This window comes from Pteropus alecto, unplaced genomic scaffold (genome assembly GCF_000325575.1).
Source record: "Pteropus alecto unplaced genomic scaffold, ASM32557v1 scaffold97, whole genome shotgun sequence".
In the NCBI taxonomy this organism is placed as follows: Eukaryota; Metazoa; Chordata; class Mammalia; order Chiroptera; family Pteropodidae; genus Pteropus; species Pteropus alecto.
In genome coordinates this window covers 4970510-4991479 of record NW_006439713.1, presented here as the reverse complement: position 1 = coordinate 4991479, position 20970 = coordinate 4970510, and the positions used below count along the sequence as shown (strand labels likewise).

Here is a 20970-nt window from a genome sequence, read left to right as displayed (position 1 = left end):
TCTTATCTTATGTTGTTGTATCTTCCAGATATGTCCTGAAAGAAGCAGCTAAGTTATTTTTAGTTGGTCTCAGTGTTGTTTGACACAAGGACAGAAAATTATATTGGTTTTGTTAAACAAAAACAGAAGAAACTTTCATGGCCGATAGCTTTTCTGAAAGAAAGGGTTTATTGAGGCAAATGCTAGCCAGAAAAGGACCAGATCTAGGGGCATGCAGTCTAAACCACCAGCAGCAGGGCCAGGTGGAAGAGACAGGCACGGCCACAGTCCTGGAATCGACGGGCACTTTCATACATTATGTTTTGGGGAAGACAGATGTAAATTGCTTTGAAAGAATTTATATCGGTTGCAGATAAAGGAGTAGTGGGGAAAGGTGAAGCAGGGGCTGTCCTAGGATAGGTGCACAGCCAGTAAGGAAGAGGTTTACCACTTTGGATTGGTGTGGGAAACAGTCCTGAAAGTTCCTGCATTGTCGGGATGCTGTGGAGTCTGGTGGTCGTTACAGTAGTTCATTCAAAGCTCCAGGAAGCACTCAGGAATGTGAGCACTCTATTTTTAGTTGGTCCACAGCTATTAATTGGTTAACTACTTTCACTCTCCTGCCCACTGTAATTTAATTCAGAACCCCTAAGAATTTTTCTCTTCTCAGTTTCTGTTCTTAAACCTAAGACCTGAATTAATTTACATAAATCATTGGTTTGTTTCAGCTTTGCCCGAAGTTTTTACATACAAATTCTACTAGTCACACTTGGCCATTCAGTGCTGTTGCTGAATTAATAGGTATGTAGAATTGACATTCATATGTGATCTGTTGCTCGCAATTGAAATTTTAAAACTTTTCATTGAAAAATAGTATGTAAATGTGCTTTAAAAAAAATAAATGGTGGGGGAAGGGGGAGGTAGATGGGGTAGATGGGGTAAAGGGGGTCAATATGTGGTGACAAATCTAGCTATGGGAGGTAAACAGTGTAAATATATATGTGTGTCTTACCGTTAAAGTGTACAGCTGAAACTTACTGGATTTCATTAACCAATGTCACCATAAAAAATAAATTCAAAAATAAATAAATAACTAAATGTTATCTTAAATGATAACATTTTAGGTAAAGGTTACCTAGCATAACGACTTTGGATGTCAAATTAATTATTGCTCAACCCTCTCTATACTACTGGCAAGTATTTTAATTTGCTAAGTTCATAAAACGTTTGTTGAAAATATTTTTATTCTGATTACGTAAGAAACAGGTCTATTGCAAAAAATGAGAATTATGTTTTTAATAGTTGGGAAATATGTATAATATAGAGTGCACTTATTTTTCTGGTGTTAATAAGTAGGATTAATGTTATGTTAGATTTGTGATAATAAATTCTTGCTTCCTCCAATAGAATAATCAGGATACAAGATTGTATTTTAGTAATATTTTAATGAACATGAGAAAAGAGGCAAGGTTGTGATCAGATGTACATTATGGGTCATGATTTTTTCCTTGGGAAAATTCATGCACGCGAATTTTAATTTAAGCATGTGTTTGAGAAACAGATAATAAAGGACAATTATATTCTTAGGAATTCTTAGATATAATTGAGATTATTTATCAAGGAAGGGTTCTATCTTAGATGAAAAAGAAAAGAAGGAACCTTCGAGCACCCTTCTTTTCCAAAGTTTCCCAGCTGACATTTGCTGTTCTGGTGTTTTTTTTTTTAACGCCTGCAGCACCTGGTCTTCCTAGGTAGTCTCTCATCCAAGCACTAACCAGGCCCGACCTGCTTAGCCTCCGAGATCAGACGAGAGTGGGCACGTTCAGGGTGGCATGGCCACAGACTCGGGTGGTTTTGAAAACCCAGGAGTGGATACGCTGCTGCACGGCAGCCATGCTCAGTCGTTCTTGTTTTACTGCACCCGAGAGGAGCTGCCCAGCCGGGAGTGTTCGTTCACGGACGCTGATTCTCTAACTTTCGCTTTCGCTTAGAGCAGCCGACAGTCATGGTATTATTCTTTGTGGGGTATCAGATTTTAAGTTTTTAATGAAACACTGCCTTTCCTGAAGTGGTTGATTAGAAAAAGATTATTTGATTTTAATTGTAGCCTGCCTTAGGGAAGGATAATTTGAGAACCATTATTTATGTTATAATGAACACTTAAAAATATACCTCAAAAAGTAGTTTTGGTTAGTTAGGGATATTCAAATGGATCTTAGATAGTTCACAGGTTTATTTTATTACTGCTACTGTTGACATTTTTTCATTTTTCTTTGATATATTCTTTTGTACTTGGCTATTCGGAGAGGAACATGGATGCTAAACCAAGGGTGTTATACGGGGAGGTATACAGAGATCATAGAAGTATAAAAACTGCCAGAAACTGGTTAGATTGTGTTAAATTCAGCCCAGTAAATTCGAAGATCTAATTCGGTTTAATTAAGCAACTCATGAATGGGGCAGCATCCCATCTAGCAACTAGGAGGGCATTCAGAGGAGTTGTACAAAATGGAAGGATTTTGTAGGAAGAAGGTTGGGACAGGGGAGCTATTAGTGAAAGAAAAGAAAGGATTATTTTGGGGACATCTTTTGGGGGAGGAAAAGAAGGGGAAGAAAGGTTTTTACCTTAAAGGTTGCGTTGCCTCTTCTTTCTCTTTAGGGGATGGAGAGGGCCTATGTGACACATTGATGACCTTGCTACAGGTGCTTGACCAGAAATTCCAGACTGGTTAAGGTTAATTCAGATAACATTTGAGAGGTTACAACTTTAGTTAGTTCAAAATCCGTATTAAAAGCTAGGCTTGGCGTCATGGACTTTTATTAGCCCAAGTGACACCATTTGGGGCCTCTGGTCTTCTCTTTAACAGTTGAAAAGGGGCACAATTTGAAGAACTTTGTGGAAAGTAAACTTCCATCTATGTATGTAGCTTAGCAGAACACGATACTGCTGTCTCATTTATTCATTAACCGCATTGTGTTCCTTCCATGACACGCAGCTCTTCGTTTCTCTTATGGTAACCAGGCTAGTTCTTTGGGCAGAAGACCTTGTCTTGATTATATCTGTAGTGCAGTGATCTTCCTGCTTTTACGCTGTTTCAGTGTAGTGAGTATCAGTCTTTGCTTGTTATGTAATGAATGGAGGGCTTTGGAAAGAGTTAATTCTGAATTGTCAGTGAGCGATATATAGCAGGATACAGTTAGCTTTTCAAATGTTTTCAAATCTTAGGAATTCTTAAACATTTCAACTTTTTCAATTTCCTTAAAATGTTATTGTGTTGATTGTTAAAGGATTGTTCTGAACTAATTGCTTTCTTTAAAATGCAAACCGAAAATTTCTCAAAACTTTTGCTTCTTAGATAATGCATATGATCCTGATGTGAATGCTAAACAGCTTTGGATTGACAAAACAGTGATAAATAAGCAGATATGCTTGACCTTCACCGATAATGGGAATGGCATGAATTCAGATAAATTACATAAAATGCTAAGGTATGTAAAAGGGTTTCATGTGTCATACTTATTGCCCATAGTTTTTATTTTTTAAACATGAAATGCTACACCTACAGTGTGTTCTGTTCTCTAAATCGTCCATCATTTTCTACCTATTGGGCAGTCCCTACCATTTTTCCCATCACTCCCTCCCCATGTCTGACTTATCTGAAATTCCATCATTCTTTTATAGAAGCGTAGCGCATTGATATCAGTTATTTATACTTTAGTGTAAATTAGTTTTAACTGGTATTTCCAATAAAACTTACTACTTTGGGGGTGGTAATTTTTAAAAGATTCAGAGGATGAGGAAGCAGCATAAAATAGTCATAAGGCTTTGGGCTCTAGAGTCGCACAGTAGGATGTCATTATGAAGCCAGATGTGCCTAACATGGAAACTAAGATACATAGGACCAGGTACAAGGTAGAGGATGAATTTTGCAGCAGAAGCCTTTCTACTCTTCGTCAAATATTCCTCATGCTGCCCACAAGTCAGCATGACCCCATCAGTGATCATACTACAGCAGGCTTGCTGAAAACAGGAGAATCATACATACATAGAGGAAGAGATTTCATGGAGTGAAAGAAATCTCAAGGTCCTGGGCCCCAAATAATAACTCAACGGCTTAGCCAGGATGTGCCAGGCAATGAGCTCCTGTTTTAGCTTATGTAGTCCTTAAGTACCCCTATAGTTTACACTTGGTTTCCTTCATTTCAGAGATGGGGAAACACATCAAGGCAGATTAAAAGATAATTTGCCCAAGATTATACATGTGGGAAGGATGAGGCCAACATACAAACCCAGGCTTTTTCCATATTACGGTGTTTGAGTTAAAAACATGAACATCATACATACTTACTTCTTTAAATTTTGCTTTTCTTTTTAGCTTTGGCTTCAGTGACAAAGTCACCATGAATGGTCATGTCCCAGTTGGATTGTATGGGAATGGTTTCAAGTCAGGTTCTATGCGTCTGGGTAAAGATGCAATCGTTTTCACCAAAACCGAGGAGAGCATGAGCGTGGGCTTGCTGTCGCAGAGCTACCTGGAAGCCGTGAAGGCGGAGCACGTTGTCGTCCCGATAGTGGCGTTCAACACACACCATATCCTCTCGATTTTCAAATGCAAACTGTGCGGGGCCTGCACAGACGATGCGGGCCATCCTGACCTTAGCCCTCCCCCACATTCTTTCTTTAAGTCTCACCTTCCATCTCAGCGCTCGTTCCTGTCCACTGCCTCTGCTCAAATCTGGGGCTAAGCTTTTCTCTGTTGGAATTGCACCATGCAAAGCCTTACCTTACCGTTAGCTGGTTGCATTTTATGTTGAGCTCCCCATAGCTCTCTCCTTTTTACTTCGGTCTTGTGGTCTAATAAGACTTGCGGTCTGGCCTGAAAATTTCTCTACCATGAAAAGCAAGAGATCTTTAGGAATATACCTTCTGTAGAAACACATTTCAAATATTGGAAACAATTAGAGATGATAAACTTGCTCATACTTCATCCTTCAGGTTATTCAGTTGAAATCATAAAACTTAGAATATCATTTATTAAATAGTTTTGCTCTTGTTTAAGTTTGAGTTGTTTTCCATATTTCAATTGTAGAAAATATGTGGTTGGTCTGAGTCTTTAACTTAGGATATACGACAGATGATTAACTTAGCGGAAACACAAGCAAGCCTTGCTGCAATTCTGGAGCATTCTCTTTTTTCTACGGAACAGAAATTACTAGCAGAACTGGATGCTATTATGGGTAAGAAGGGGACAAGAATCATCATTTGGAATCTTAGAAGGTAAGTATAGACCTCAGCTAGTTGTTAATCATTTGGGAAGTAAAGTGCGTTTGCAGGAATGATTTTATTACATTCATCCATTGTTACACAGAGTAAAAACACACTGGAAGGTGGCATAGTTAATGATTTTTATTTTTTCCCAAGGATATTTTATTGAGGCCACTTGGCTTCAATTTGCAGTAATTTTATATTACTAAAAATAAATTTCCTAGTCCTGCCATTTAGTCTTCATAGCACTCAATTGCTCTTTGTTATTCCACCTATCTCTTCCTCAACAGCAACAACAGAATACACATACATACACACACACACACACGCGCGCGCGGAGAAATGAGAAGGTAAAAACCCAGCCAGGTCCCAACCTACAAGTTGAGAGATCTTTGTCCATTTGGTCCATTACTTAAAGCTAACGTGATTTAGCACATGTTGAGAAAAGTAATATAGGTGAGACTTCTATGTTGCGTAAATTTATAGTGAGGATAAGATCCTTTGCAAATAAAAATTTTAAAATTTAGGATGATTGTAATATTGAGAGACTTAAGACATGTTAAACCATGGGAACAAAGCACAAATACTGGTAAACTTAAAATACTTTAAATCTGCTTTTCTATTCTCCCGTATTCCCTTTTTCTTTTCTTTTCTTTTTCTTGCTTTTGTTTCTGTGTCCCTCTCCCAGTTTTTTTTTATTTAAACTTTTAATTTTGAGATAATTGTAGATTCATGCGCAGTCGTAAGAATAATAGAAATCTCACGTACCATTTCCCCAGTTTCCCCCGATGGTGACATCTTGCAGAACTAGAGTATACTCACTAGGATGTCAGTATTGACGTTGATACTAGTCCAGATACAGGACGTTTTTATCACCACAAGAATTTTCAAATTGCCCTTCTACGTCCACACCCACTCCCTCCTTAATCCCTGGCAACCTCTAACATGTTCTCCATTTCTATAATTTCGTCATTTCAAGAATGTTGTCTAAAAGGAATCATACAGTGTGAAAGTGTTGGAGGTTGGCCTCTTTCTTTCAACGTAATTCTCTAGAGATTCAGCCAGGTTCTTCCATATCTCATAGTTTGCTTTCTTTTTCTTGCCAAGTAGTATTGTATTGTATGGCTGGAGCAGTGTGTTTAACCATTCACCTGTTAAAGGCTGTCTGGGTTGTTTATAATTTTTGGCTATTACAAATAAAGCTCTAAATATTGGTGTACAGGTTTTGTGGGAATATAGTCTTCATTTTTCTACAGTAAGTGACCCAAGAGTATAATTGATGGTTCATATAGTAGTCACATGTTTAGTTTTTTAAGAAACTACTAGAATGTTTTTCAGAGTGGCTCTACTAGACATTTGATCTTTTTACCAGCAATGTGTGAGTGAATTCAGTTTGGGGCATTTTCCTAGATTCCTTTTCTTTCATTTTTTTCTTGCTTTTGTTTCCCGCCACCACCACTACCGCAGATAGGTGTTTTGTTTTGTTTTGTTAACTAATAGTAACTCCTTGCTTTTCTTGCTGTGAAGTTAAAATTTAGCTGCTTCAAAAAAATTATTTTTACAGCTACAAAAATGCAACAGAGTTTGATTTTGATAAGGATAAATATGACATCAGAATTCCAGAAGATTTAGATGAGACAACAGGGAAGAAAGGGTACAAGAAGCAAGAGAGAATGGATCAAATTGCCCCTGAAAGTGACTATTCCCTGAGGGTATGTATCCACCTCTCTTTGTGGAAATGAGAAAATCAAATGGAAATTTGTGTTACCGGCTTGTGTTATAAATGCTACCATTGATCTCTAAATGAAAGTATCTCACAAGGACCTACCTACTAAACTTTTCATGCGCACACTGGTTGTTTGATTAGAATCAGTTTTTTAATTGTGAAGTCATCAGGTCTAACAGCGTTTCTACTTTCACTATGTAGTTATCTTATTAAATTGGGAATACTACAATCAGTGTATCTTATGACAGCCGTAATGATTAAGTCAATCAAAAATATCAAATTCAGTTATTTTTTTAAATTTAAAATGTTCTAGGATACACCTTAAAATCCTACTGCTATAAATTATGTATAGACTAGATGTGATGTACATTATTATAATTTTGTGATAAATATCTCTGAGATTTAACCTTAGAAATGGTATTTTTTTGAGATTGAGGAAATTAATATCAGCATAACAATGATGTTATAATAAGAATATTAAGTTTCTTAGTTACTATGATAAGACATATCATACTATGTTTTCCCTTTATTTTGGCACTGAAAGATTGCATAACCCCGAGCCGAGATACATTTGACATTTACAGATATTACTATCCTTTGATGTACCCCAATGTATTAGTGAAGTATTTTCTAATTGTTAAGAATATCTTGCTCAAATATCAGATGGGTCTAGAGGCAGCCAGAGCAGATGGTGGTGTTTTAGTGTACCACGAAGTATTAAGTGTTTTAAAATATCATTAATGGGTTTTATAAATGACAGAACACTAATTTTAAAGTCAGGAGTCAGGAAAAAAAAATAAGAGAAAAGTTCAGATCATATCATACGTGCTGTTTTGTAATTTTTTTTCACTTGTTAACGTAGGTCAGTAGATTGTTTTCTGTGAATTATTTTCACTGGCTACAATATATTGAGTTTATTTTTAATGAAAAGTAATAAAATATTAACATACAGCTTTATAGTGTGATTTTACTGAAGAGTCAATGGGTCCTTTATGAAAGCAAGGTGGTAGCTTTCTTTTTAAATACATGTGTAAGTAGTGTCAAACAAACATGTAGATAACTGTTTTCTAAAGGACAGATGTTGTGTCTTTGCAGGCTTACTGCAGTATATTATATCTAAAGCCAAGAATGCAGATCATCTTACGTGGACAGAAAGTGAAGACACAGCTAGTTTCAAAGAGTCTTGCCTACATCGAACGTGATGTTTATCGACCCAAATTTTTAGTATCCTTTATTTTCTTTTTTGTGATGTCGTATAGAGCTGTATCAGTCAGGTGTATTCCCCTTCCCCATTTCTTCATTTATCCTAATGGATTCTGATTCTAACTTTGCCCTTTTTAATGCACTTTTGGACTCATAAATAATGAAATAGAATGATTTGAAAGGAGTAAGGTGGTGTGTTTAGAATTTTTCTTAACATTTAAGGCTAAAACAGTGAGAATTACTTTTGGATTCAACTGCAGAAATAAAGATCATTACGGGATAATGATGTATCACACAAATAGACTAATCAAAGCTTATGAAAAAGTTGGATGTCAGTTAAGGGTAAGCTGAAAATGTCTATATCTTTTAAAAGAGAGTAACTTGTTATTGGGTCAAATGTGAAATAATAATGCTTTTTGCCTAATGACTTTTAAATGTTAAGTTTTTAATAACCTCGGTATGGCACTTGAACTTAAAACACTTTTGATACCAGTTTCTTATTTGGTCCTGAATAATCACATGAGGGGTACAGAACATTTTATCTCTGTTTCGCAGATGAGGAAATGGGCTCATAAGACCTAATAGATCTGATGATGAGTATGGATCTCAGACACGAATGCAGATCTTTTGTCTGCATTTGGATGTGGACCCCTGATTATTTCATGCTGGAATGAAATTGGTTGGCTTTAATTAGTGCTGACTTAATAGTGTGAAAAAAACTATCTGATAGCTGATTTACTTTTTTGGAGTTAGTTCCTAAATATATTAGAGCCTTCCTCCTATACCACTTCCACTGTAGAATTTAGGATGATGAACACGGTTTCATGTCAATCTGTTTGTCCTTTACATGTTTTCACAGAAAGGTTTTTTTGGTGCGTGTGTTAAGAATTCAGTGATAAATTCTGAAAGTCACCTTGTTTTTAAATTAAAATTATTTAGGTGACATCGATTAATAAAATCAAATAGATTTCAAGTGTCCAATTCAGTAATATGTCATATCATATGTATATTGCATTGTGTGTTCACCGACCAAAGTTAAATTTCCTTCTGCCACCAAAATTTGATTCTTCTTACCCCAACTACCTCTCCCCTCCCTACCTTCCCTCTGGTAACCACTGATAGACTGTGTCCACGAATCTCTGTTCGTCATGTTTGTTACTTTTAGTTTTATATCCCACATGTAAGTGAATCATATGGTTCTCAACTTGGTCTGACTTATTTCACTTAGCATGATAACGTCAGGATTCATCTATGTTGCCCCACTTGGCAGGATTTCATCTTTTCTTATGGTTAAGTAATAGTCCATTGTGTATATATGCCACATCTTCTTATCCTCAAAAAACTAAGAATAGAATTACCATATGACCCAGCAATTCCTCTTCTGGGTATTTAACCAAAAAACTTGAAAACATTTATCTGCAAAGATATATAAACAAACAGCAGTGGGTTGTGAGCTCAGGACATATACCCAGTCAGCATCTCCCATCCTCTGCCACCTCCAAAGGCACGCCTTGAACCTACCTGATGGTCCAGAGAGTCCAGTTTAAAATCCAGTCATCTAATCTATAACCTTATTTGATGTGATGCTTCATACCATTGTCTCCACCACTTAGAATCCAATCTTTGATCTCCTTTAGTTGCCCTATTCATATACATCAAAACACTTGAAAAGTCTAACTCCTGTTAAATTGGTATCAACATAAAAAAGATAAGATGCAGAGCATGTCTTCAGCTCCGCTTGGTGAGGCAGATTTGGTAGGTATATCCTTAGAGCATCAGAAAAGGCTCTTTGGAGAAAGTGGTGATTAAGATGAATCTCGGTTGACTGTACTTTGTTGGAAAGTCTGGCAGGGGCTTTCCAGGCAGAGGAAAGAACATCTGCAAAGGAAGGGAACGAAGCTTCTGAGACTATAACATCACTAAGGGAGTAATTTGCTGTGCCTGGACCAGATGACAAGTGGGAAATAGAGTAATGGGAGAGACAGGAAGGTGAGGCTGGAGAGAAGGTGAACAAAACTACAAGTTGAAGGATTTACAAATGGTATGAGATGTAGAACCATTGGTGGTTTTGAATAGAGTAGGATTATGATTAGATGTATATAGTTTCATCTGCAGTTATGAAAAGTTTCATAAGTTACATATTCTTTCACTTTATGTAGACTCAAGTAAGTTGCAGTCGTGAACAAAATATGCTTGGTAGTCATGTAGATAATCAGAGTATGACCCATATGCTTTGAGTTCAGTATTTTAGCTAGCATGTGTAAATCTGAATAACTGACTTTAATTTTTATCTAACAAACTTATGGAACATTATATGCCAGAGCCTTTGCTAGTCACTGTGGATGTAGAAAGGAGTTAGTTGTGGTTTCTGCTCCCTAAGAAGTTACATCCCAGTAGAGGTGGTCTTTTTTCCCCTTGTGAAAAGTTGAGGGTGATAAAACTTGTCCAAATGGGTATCTGACAACAGTGAAAGTAGTTTTAGAGGAAGGCTCTAATATATTTAGGATTAACTCCCAGAATAGTAAATTACCTACCAGACACTGTTTTTCTGTCTAAATTTCATAAGAATCTTATGAGATAAGACATAGGAATATGTTTCATACAAATTACAAATTTTTGTGGACAGGTTATAAGAGCATCATATCTTATGCGTAAAATGCCATTTTCATTTTCAGGCAAACAACATGGGTGTTGGAGTAGTGGGAATTATAGAGTGTAATTTCCTAAAGCCAACTCATAATAAACAAGATTTTGACTATACTAATGAGTACAGGTATGTTAACTATTTAAATTATTGACTTTTTACTGTTTATTTTGGAAATGCTTTCACAACTTTTTCTAAGCTGACATTTTTTTCTGTCTTATGGATGTTTTTTCATTATAGAACTTTTAAGAAAATGGGTAGGTGAAAAGCTTGCACAGAAAACACTTTTACACATCATCTTCCATCCTAGGAATTCTCTTTCCTCACAAGTAGAAATTTATTCTCCCCTGTCTTTATTGATGACATATTTCAGAGATTCACAGAAAATAGAGAAAGTCCATGCTTTCTTGTTATCACAGTTGTTTGTGTAATCACAAAATCTTGAAACTTTGCACTTGGATGGGAATTTTAAGGTAATTTTGTTCTGTGTACCTTAGACAGAAAAACTCATTTGTTAAGAGCAGTTAGAAGCCATAGAATAAATATGACTATTGATGTCACTTGTAAATTTAGGAAGCACAAACAGTCCTAATGAACATATGTTATGGAATAGAATGCAAATGTTATATAAATATTTATGGTAAAGACAAATGCCATAGGCCTTCTCCTCAAATGAACAAATAAAGCAGTGGGAGGAAGGACATAAAGATAAGAGCAAAATCAGTGAATTAGGAAACACATACAAGAAAAAATAAATATATCTTCAGAGTTTGGAATAGTAGAAGGTGATTACTAAAAGGAGTAGGTGTCCAGAACAAGCAGGTACAAAAGAGCAGGTGTTATCTCTAGATTGAAAAAGAATAGACAATAAAGGAACTAGGAGAAAGGCCGCCTACTCCTGAAGTCAGAGATTCAGATCTCTTAATAGAGGTCATGACAAACAGGAATAAGCTACCTGCCATGGCAAGAAATTTGCCAGATGGCCTGGCCAGTGTAGGTCTGTACACGTGGCCCGCTGTTGCCGGAGGCTGTGGGTGGGCTGGAGCTGGTGTGTAGAGATCTACCTGCCTGAGATCCAGGTCTGCTAGAACTGGTCTCTTGCTGGAAGGCAGAGCATGGCCTAAGAGCACAGCTAGAGCTCCTTCAGGAGGCCACTGGGTTCCAGCCTAGTAGTAACGGTGGGTACCAGAACCTGAAAGACAAGTGTCCTACTGCTGTCACGTGGCAGGTTCATTTCCTGTTAACCCAGTTAAGCATTCCTCAGGCTGGCAAAGGGTAAATGTTTACAGGATCGAGCTCTAGTATCACAAAGCTAATCAAGAAAGCCTAGGATTGGAGCTGACACAATCAAAAAGCTCCAGGTTGTTCTTTGATAAGATTAATAAAGTCTGTACGCATCTGGCAAGACTCAGGAACTGCAGAGAAAACATTGTCAGTGTCAGAAATGAACAAGAGGACGTTACCATAGATCCACAGACAAAACCTTGATCAGAGGGATAGCATGAATGAGTTCCCCATTAGAAGTGATATGAACACATTCCTTTGACGTTGAATCAGTTTTTAGAGAACTTACCACATATTAAATTCAAACATTTAAGGAAGAAGTGGCACAAGTCCTATACAGACTCTTCAAAGATTTTATGAGGCCACATAACTTTGGTAGTGAACTCATGAATATATTATAAGAAAGGAAATTTATGTCAATCTCTCATGATCAAGATATAAAAATCTTAATTAAAATAATTGCTAAAACCATCCAGTGCCATATAAAAAGGATAATACATTAAAACCAAATGGATTGTATTCCAAGATGGCATGGGTAGTTTTTAATATTAAGAAATTAATGTTATTCTTCAATTGATGTTAGAAAATAAAACTCACATGGTTATTTTCATAGGTACAGAAATTTCTTATATTCATGAGTTCACTACCAAAGATATGTGGCCTCATAAAACCTTTAAAGATCTGTGTAGGACTTGTACTACTTCTTTCTGTTTGACTTTAATATGTGATAAGCTTTCTAAAAATTGATTTGATATCAAAGGAATGTGTTTATAGCACCTAAAATGGTGAAAATTATTTTTTTCTGAATCACACCCATTTATGATTTAGGAAAAAAGGGAACATTTACAAAATTATTAGTAGGAAGTGCCTAATAACAATACAGAGTATTTACAAAAAAACAGGAAGCATCATTTCTAATGGTGATTAGATAGCCAACCCGCCCAAGAGTGAGAATGAGACAAGGATATTAGCAATTCACCATTGTTCTTGAGGAAATAGCCAGTACAATAAGACAAGAGAAAGAAATGAAAGTTATAAGGATTGGAAAGGAAGAAATGTTTTCTGTAGATGATAATATTTAAGTATATAGAAAGTCCAAAATAATCTGCAATTAGAATTCATATAGGAACAAGTAACATGTATTCTAAGGTTGTTAGATAAGTATTCAGAAATTACTTCTATTTCTGTTTATCAGTAACAACAGAAAAACTACATGAAATTTTTAAAAATAATTTATAATAGCATCAAAAAATAAATACAGAATAAATAAAACATGCAAAGACCTGAACACACCGAAAACTACAAAACATTGTTGAGTGGAATTTAAGACTTGATAAGGTATACTAGTTTAAAGAATTGGAATACTAGATATAAAATGTTGATTTTTCTCCGAAATAATTAAATGGAATTCCAGTTTAAAAAAAAAACAAACCCAGTAGGTGTGTGTGAATGGGTGTCGATATATGAATAGGCTTATTCTAAACTTTATGTGGACAGTCAGAAGAGCAAAGATCATTAAGACAATCATTAAAGAATAATAAAGCAATAGATAGGATAAAGTAATAGATAGTAGTATAAATCCTATACTACTAAGTGTCAACGTATATAAAGTTGTATTAACTAAGAAATGAGTGTTAATGAAAGACAGTCTAGTGAAGAAGAGAAGCCAAAGCAAAACCCCACTTTTCATATATACAGTCACCTGATTTATGACAGGTTACATTGTAGCGTAGTGAGAAAATGGTCATCTTTCCAAAAATACTGGGTCAGTTGGCTACCTGTATAGATAAAATGAACTTTAACTCCTATTTCTCAAATGAAAAAAACAGTTCCAGGTAGATTGTAGACCTAAACGAGAAGGGCAAAAACAAGATGGAAACAAGAATATTTTCATAACCTTCAATTAGGCAGGTTTTTTTAACTCGACACAAAAAAATACTGATCGTAATGGGCAAAAAGGGAAAAATTGTCTACAATGAGTAAAACAACAAATGGTGGCAAGATATAGGGAGGTTAGAGCTCTTATAAATTGCTAGTGGATATGAAAATTGTTGATCATTTTTGAAAAAAATTAGACCTTACCAAGTCAATGCCCACCCCTGTGCTACTGCAGTTCCACGCTGAGGTGCGTTCTCCACAGAAGAGGGCGCATCTCTTGGACTGAGGAATAGAGATGATGAGCAAGAGATGAAGAGTTGTGGCCATAGCCTTAGGTATCTCAGTAGGTCCAATTGATTTGCTTTTTAACCTCTTATTGTGGAAGAAGTGAAAGTCTTAATTGCGGGACAGAAGCTACATGAAGTACACTTGCTGCTAATGATCATATACTTTCATAAACCAAAAGAATGAGTTCCGATTTGAACCTTGTCAGGTTGGGGTTGAAATTCAGAGAGCCTGCAGTTCTCCCAGTAATTGGTTGACAACATACTTTAACAACAGGGGACACAAAGTATCATTTTGTGTCTTATTTCCTAGATGGTCCTGGCTCTTCTCTAGGAACTTACCAAGGTGCTTATAGAAAACTGTCATCGTTTGGCGTTCTTTGGAAGCTGGACCTTTTGGAGTTGTCCCTTCCTCTCAGTGTCCACCTACTCATTACTAGGTTATTTATGCTTTCTCTGTGTTTGACAAAGATTTAATCTTTATCATTCTTTTTTCTTAAATGGATTTTATAATTTACTTTTTTAAGGCTTACAATAGCAGCACTAGGAGATAAACTGAATGATTACTGGAATGAAATGAAAGTGAAGAAAAATGCAGACTATCCTCTAAATTTGCCAGTTGAAGATATGCAGTAAGTACATTAAAAAAAAATCAACATTCTCATTCAGGGATGGTATCTGCAGGCATTCAGAATGGTCCAGCGTTTGACGTTCCGTAGGAGGCTCACCTATAATACAGCCGCTAACAAAACTAGGCTGTCCTGAACCCTTGGGAATAGAATTGTTTACTTTACCAAGAAGGTTGGGAAAGCACCAAAATCTGCATGCGGCATATGCCCAGGCCGACTTGGTGGAGGTCGTGCTCTGAGACGTAAGTTCTAATGAGGTTAAAGTTCTAAGATGAAAAACACGTCAGCAGGGCCTGCGGTGGATCCACGTGTGCTAAATGTGTTCGTGACAGGATCAGGCGTGCTTTCCTTATTGAGGAGCCGAAAATCGGTGTGAAAGTGTTGAAGGCACAAGCACAGAGTCAGAAAGCTAAATAAAAAAAGTGAAGCTTTTTTGAGTAGTAAAACAATTAAAAGGCTTGTTCTGCTAAAAAAAAAATCAGCATTCTCTAATATCAGGATGTGATACTAGAGGGTATAGTGATTGTATAGAGTTCGCAGTTGACTAACCTATAGTAAGAAATAAATTTACTAAAAGCATACTGTAAAATGAATGAATATATACATTTATATTTATATATACAGAAAAGATTCACGAAACAGTATTGATCATGTATTTTGTGTTGCTTTCATTTTAAAAATGCAAATCTTGACCTCTTAATTTAATTTCACAATCCACTAATGGGTGGCATCTCATAGTTTGAAAAACCGTGGTCTTGTTGAATAGGATCATGAATGTAAAGCCAGACTTGAGTTTAGATTCTAGTTCTGCTGCTTAAGTAACTTTGTGACATTGAACATGTTACTTGGCCTCTTATAAGCTTCTGTGTTCTCATTTGTAACATGGGAACATTAATAGCACTTACCTCCTAGAGTTGTAAAAGATATGAAGCTTGACAAGCGCTCAGAAACACAGTACATAGGAACAGTCTAATGAATAAGTAATAACTGCATACTAATGGAAAGATACTCAAATTATATGATGAAAAACAGATACAACTCAGTGTGTTAATAATTTCCCATTGTATTTTGTGTGTGTGTCCCTAACACATGCATAACATAACTTCCTAAAACAAGTTTATAATTTCCTTTGTAAATTTCTGGATTATTTCAACTTTTATGTAATTGTAAGTGCATTTTTTAAAAACTAGATTTAAAAAATTATTGGCATTTAGGTGAAGTCTTCCTATGTTAAATGAGTCTACATCAATTCTTAATAAGATCGTTGTAATTTTGTTTGTTTCATGTCTCTGTTGGCCAACATTTCAGATTTATTCAAAAACACAAACAGCAACAAAGGGCACCCACAAGTAACAGGCATAGTCCCTAACATCTGGATCAGAGGCCAGGCTGGAGGGTATTCTCTTGGCCTTACTCCGTCAGCATCTCGGTCCCTTCCTCCTCTACACCTCACGGACACCTCTGAGATCAGTTAAAACTGGAAGAAACAAAGTCACTCTAGAGGAGATTGGTTGCACAGATCACTGTAATTTTTAAATGATGAATATGAAAGTATCTTATAAACTGAAAGAATATACAGATTTTAGTTATTCAGAGATTGCCTATCATAGAGGGTAAAAATGTAATACAGTTATTAAAAATGCTTAAACTATAGTAATACAACTTGTCTCTTCTGTACTTGAGTGGTTTTTTGTGCTAATCTACAAAAATGAACTACACTTGACATTGTAGATGCTAACTTTCAGAGCAAGGCATTTGAAATACTTTTCAGTCGTTTTGTAAATTTCAGAGCAAGGCTTTTGAAATACTTTTCAGTCGTTTTGAGTTTTTATTATCGAACAAATTTAATAGTAATGGTATTAAACAGTACATTTAAGTCACTGTTTAAATCGGCCCGTGATCTTTTAACCTTTTGAAAGTAACCAAAATTGTCGTTTGTAAAAATTTGTCTTACTACACACAATAATGATATCACAGAATTTTCAGGGACAGAATTAAATAAAGGGACGTTTTGTGATGGAAATTATGTAGACAATCCAGTGGGAAGAGGTATTTAGCACCTGTGTTTCCGTGCTCACATCTGGTGGTGGTTTTGTTACAGGAAACGTCCCGATCAGACATGGGTTCAGTGTGATTCCTGTCTGAAGTGGCGAAAATTACCAGATGGGATAGACCAGCTTCCCGAAAAATGGTACTGCTCCAATAACCCTGACCCACAGTTCAGGTACCGTACAGCTGGTAGCACCCTTTCTGGGAAGGCAGAAAATGCTGTTCAGGGTGTATGAATAGGCGCTCGTGACCTGTTATTCCCATGTGATTTTTCTGACTAGAAATTGTGATGTTCCAGAAGAACCTGAAGATGAGGATCTGGTGCATCCCACTTATGAAAAAACCTACAAAAAGAAGTGAGTGTTGTGTCAGTGTGTGGTGGGAAAATAATTAGCGCCTAGTCATCAGCAGCCAACGCTTCTCTGAAATAAAGCCCATACAGCGGGCCCTTGACCGACGCCCATACCACCCCACACACCCTGCAGTCAGAAATCCAAGTATAACTTAAGCCAGCTTTCTGCGTATGTGGTTGGTTGAATCTGCATGTGGGATACCTGGGCACACAGGTCGGCCTTTGTGTTTACTGAAAAAAAATGCGTGTGTAAGTGGACCTGCGCAGTGCACGCCGTGTTGTTCAGGGGTCAGCTGTATGGCCAAAAAAGGTTATGACCCAAAAAAGATTTCGATGTGGAGTGCATGAAGTGTTGGTTTTTTTTAAATTTCTGCTGTAGGCACTTGCTGTTTGTTGCTGTCCTATATACAAGGTAGTTTGCATACAGGATAGTTTTGTCTTTTTGAGCCACACAGAGCCATCATGAGTGAATACTACCCTGTCCGAACTTAGAGACTACTAGGGAAGGTGAGACGTGTAGCACTCAGTAGAAGTTGACCAGTACCATAGAAGGCACCACCCAGTCCTGTCACCATCCAGTCCTGGTAGGAAGCCCATAAAGAGAGGGTACTTCTGGCTGGGGATGGACAGGGCAGAACGGAGCAGGAAAATTCACGAAGGACATTTTTATGATAGGCCTTGAAGGATGGGTAGGGTGAGAATGTACAGGGGACGGTGGTTTGTTTGGCTTAACTAGAGTAAATACGGGCCTGGGCATAGTGGAAAGTGGGGGTGACCTAGACACCTGGGGGTGTGAGCGTTAGTCGCCAGAGTGAACTCACAGCTGATGTACTGCACGCAGAGGCCAAGTTCAACAAGAACCTCAGGTAGCTTTGAATTACATTGCACTGTTTTAACAGTAAATCCAGCAGGATTGGAAGTCAAGAAACCATTTGGAAGCCTGTGTGATGCTCCCGGTGAGAGGTCTGAAAACGCTGTGGACAGAAAGCGAGAGGCAGACGTCAGGGTGTTACTGAGAAGTGAGATAGGAATAGAAAGTGTCTGCCCCCCACCCCCACCCCCACCTCCCGCCTGGGGCTTACCGCAGACTACCGTGAGAGTAGAGCCGGTCAGAGCCCGTTTCTGACTGACTCGTAGTGAAATGGCAAGTATGTCATTGGAACACAGAATTGAAAAAATAATGAAGTAAATTTAAATATTTTTTTTGTCTTTTTTTTAAAAAAAGGGACAAGGAAAAATTCAAGATCAGACAAGTGGACATGCCTGAGTTTCGGGTAATTTAGCCTTGCATTTTATAGCTGTGTCTTTTTTTGGGTAGTGGTTATTTTAACAGGTCATTTTAAAGCTTAGAAGTGATCTTGTTCATTCAGTTCTCATAGTTCTCCCTTTTTATCCCTTTCCTTGCCCTCCTCCCCAACCCTGATTTCTTAACCCAACAACTTCATTCAGACTGTTCAGTTTTTTTTTAGTTGGGCATCTTCTGAGAAATGGCAGACCTTCTTTTAAGAATCCTGTTGTTAGGCAGTCAGGGGAAAGTCCCAGGAACACCCAGGGCGCCACGTCCTAGCCCTAACCTGGACCGAAGCTATGGCGTTTTTCTTTCTCTTTGTTGACCACTCTCCCTGGCCCTTCTGTTTCTTAATGCTTGACGGTGTTAAAGAGCCTTTTCTGAGTCTATGAGTAGGTAGTTCTGTGTAGAAGTTTTGGCCTGCTGCACATGTGTGTTTGCTTATAATTACACCGAAATGTTTTTTTGCATAAAGGCAGAACAGAACTGGGGGGAGGGAGAAAATAGTAGGCTTAACTTTTGTTTTTAAAGGCAGTATCTTTATGACTTTAATTCCTTAGAAAAATATTTTTATTATATCTCAATAAGTCCTATGTATATAGTACAGGGCCAGCAAATCTTTCTGTAAAAGGCCAGATAGTAAATACTTCAGGCTTTGTGAGCCACACACAAGTCTCTATTGCATATTCGTTGTTTTATTTTTTGGTCACATTTTTAAAAATGTAAAAGCTCTTAGCTCACTTGCGGGGTGGATTTGGCTCATCGGGCTGCCGGCAGTTCGTTGCTCCCTGATGCACAGGGAGTTATGGGGTTAGGGCAGTTCGCAACATCTTCTGGGATAAGGGGAAAGGGAAATAAAATAATGTGTTTGGGGCATGACCCATTAAAAGAATTTCTTTAAGATCCATTTTTTTTTTCCCTCCAACAGATTAATGCTAATAATGAACTACTGTTTCGATCAACCCCTGTGTCAAGTCAAAGCTTTTCTCCCGGAAAGGAAAGTGTTCCCAGAGGACATCTTTCAGAGGCAGCAACTCCTTATGCAACCAGACTTATAAATAATCATCGGAGTTCACCCCAGTCTGAACCTGAGAGCAACAGGTGAGTGGCTAAAATGTGTTTTTCCATTTGGGGGATGAATATTAAACAGAGCCTTTACTTGACATTTCTATGGCAATAATGTACTTAAAAGAAATGGAAGTTTATATGCATGTAAAAAGTCTTAAGGACAAGTTACTTTGCTTTTATTGTCTAAACTTACCCCACTTATGCCGCCTATTTAAATAAAAAATATTGTATTTTTTTGTGGAATTCGATCAAAATGTTATTTTACCTCTTTGAGATTCTTTATGTATGAAGTCTTGCTTTTAAGATTATCAGTATCTAAGAAAAACATGGATTATTAACAGTACAACATTGTGTCAAGTGTGACCTACAAGTTCTTAGGCATAGCTCATGGTGCATTATGTTTTTTGGGTGAATGGATGGAGAAGGAAGAGAGAAACAAAGGTATGAGAGATACGTGAATTGAACAGTTAGCTCTCTTGACTAGAAAGTCAGGGAAGGCTTAGGTGCTTAGGTTGGTTCCTGATATTCTGAAAGTAGTGCTCTGTGCAGGTGGCCCAAAAGGAGTGGAATGAACACAGGTGAAGATAAAGAGTGTGATGCCCGTGAACCAGCATATCAGACTGGTCACACCTGATGTTTGTTGTTGAAAGAGAAACACTGGAACAAGGCTCTCTGCGATAGTGAGGCCAGATTTTCTGAGAGATTTCATAGGCTTCATCAGATTCTCAAAGGGATTCTTGACCTCAAGATAGAAACAACTGCCTTTATCTGTTTGTACATCAAGGAGGAGATATTCTAAAATGGTTTGCCATATATAGCCCACATTTTGAGGACTTGTTTTGGTGCTGGATTGCTATTTAAGAACTAGTGTGCATTTTTTTTTACCAGTCTCCTTAATATTCTTGGTTTTTCTTCATATAGGTAGTTCCAGACACAGGAAGAAAGAGTAAAATCCGTAAACTTTATAGACAAAAGATAATGGGATTTATTTTTAAAGGTGACTGCCATCAAAATGGAAGATGAGAATAGAAAATTTTCATTAAGTTTTAAAGCCTGTATTTATTCTCAGATCCATAGAGCCAAAATCTATGGAAAGACCTAAACTAAGCCTTTAGAAAGACAAATGGGAATTAGCTGGAGAGAAACATAATAAGGCAACTCCTAATTAACCGATGAACTCAGAGATCCCTAAATAAGCTTCAGAGCTGGGAAGCATCAGGTACTTCTGAAGGTGGGAAACAGGGCTGAGAACAAAAGGCTTGTTTGAAAGTTTAAGAGTAGTTCCTAGTTCTTCACTTGCAAAGTCTGGCATCATTGCTT

General features: G+C 37.2%; 1 protein-coding gene and 1 pseudogene across 1 annotated transcript in view; both read left to right on the top strand.

Moving 5' to 3' along the window:
* MORC3 (MORC family CW-type zinc finger 3) overlaps nucleotides 1-20970 on the top strand; it is a 37041-nt gene that overhangs the window by 8668 nt on the left and 7403 nt on the right. The window contains exons 2-14 of the mRNA XM_006916751.3: nucleotides 708-780; nucleotides 3336-3468; nucleotides 4356-4570; nucleotides 5110-5257; nucleotides 6810-6957; nucleotides 8067-8195; nucleotides 8397-8516; nucleotides 10850-10947; nucleotides 14792-14896; nucleotides 16995-17117; nucleotides 17224-17298; nucleotides 18520-18568; nucleotides 19511-19683. Of these exons, the coding sequence (XP_006916813.1) occupies nucleotides 708-780; nucleotides 3336-3468; nucleotides 4356-4570; nucleotides 5110-5257; nucleotides 6810-6957; nucleotides 8067-8195; nucleotides 8397-8516; nucleotides 10850-10947; nucleotides 14792-14896; nucleotides 16995-17117; nucleotides 17224-17298; nucleotides 18520-18568; nucleotides 19511-19683 (1589 nt within the window). The remainder of the gene's footprint in view (nucleotides 1-707; nucleotides 781-3335; nucleotides 3469-4355; nucleotides 4571-5109; nucleotides 5258-6809; nucleotides 6958-8066; nucleotides 8196-8396; nucleotides 8517-10849; nucleotides 10948-14791; nucleotides 14897-16994; nucleotides 17118-17223; nucleotides 17299-18519; nucleotides 18569-19510; nucleotides 19684-20970) is intronic.
* LOC102890252 lies at nucleotides 14943-15359 on the top strand (annotated as a pseudogene).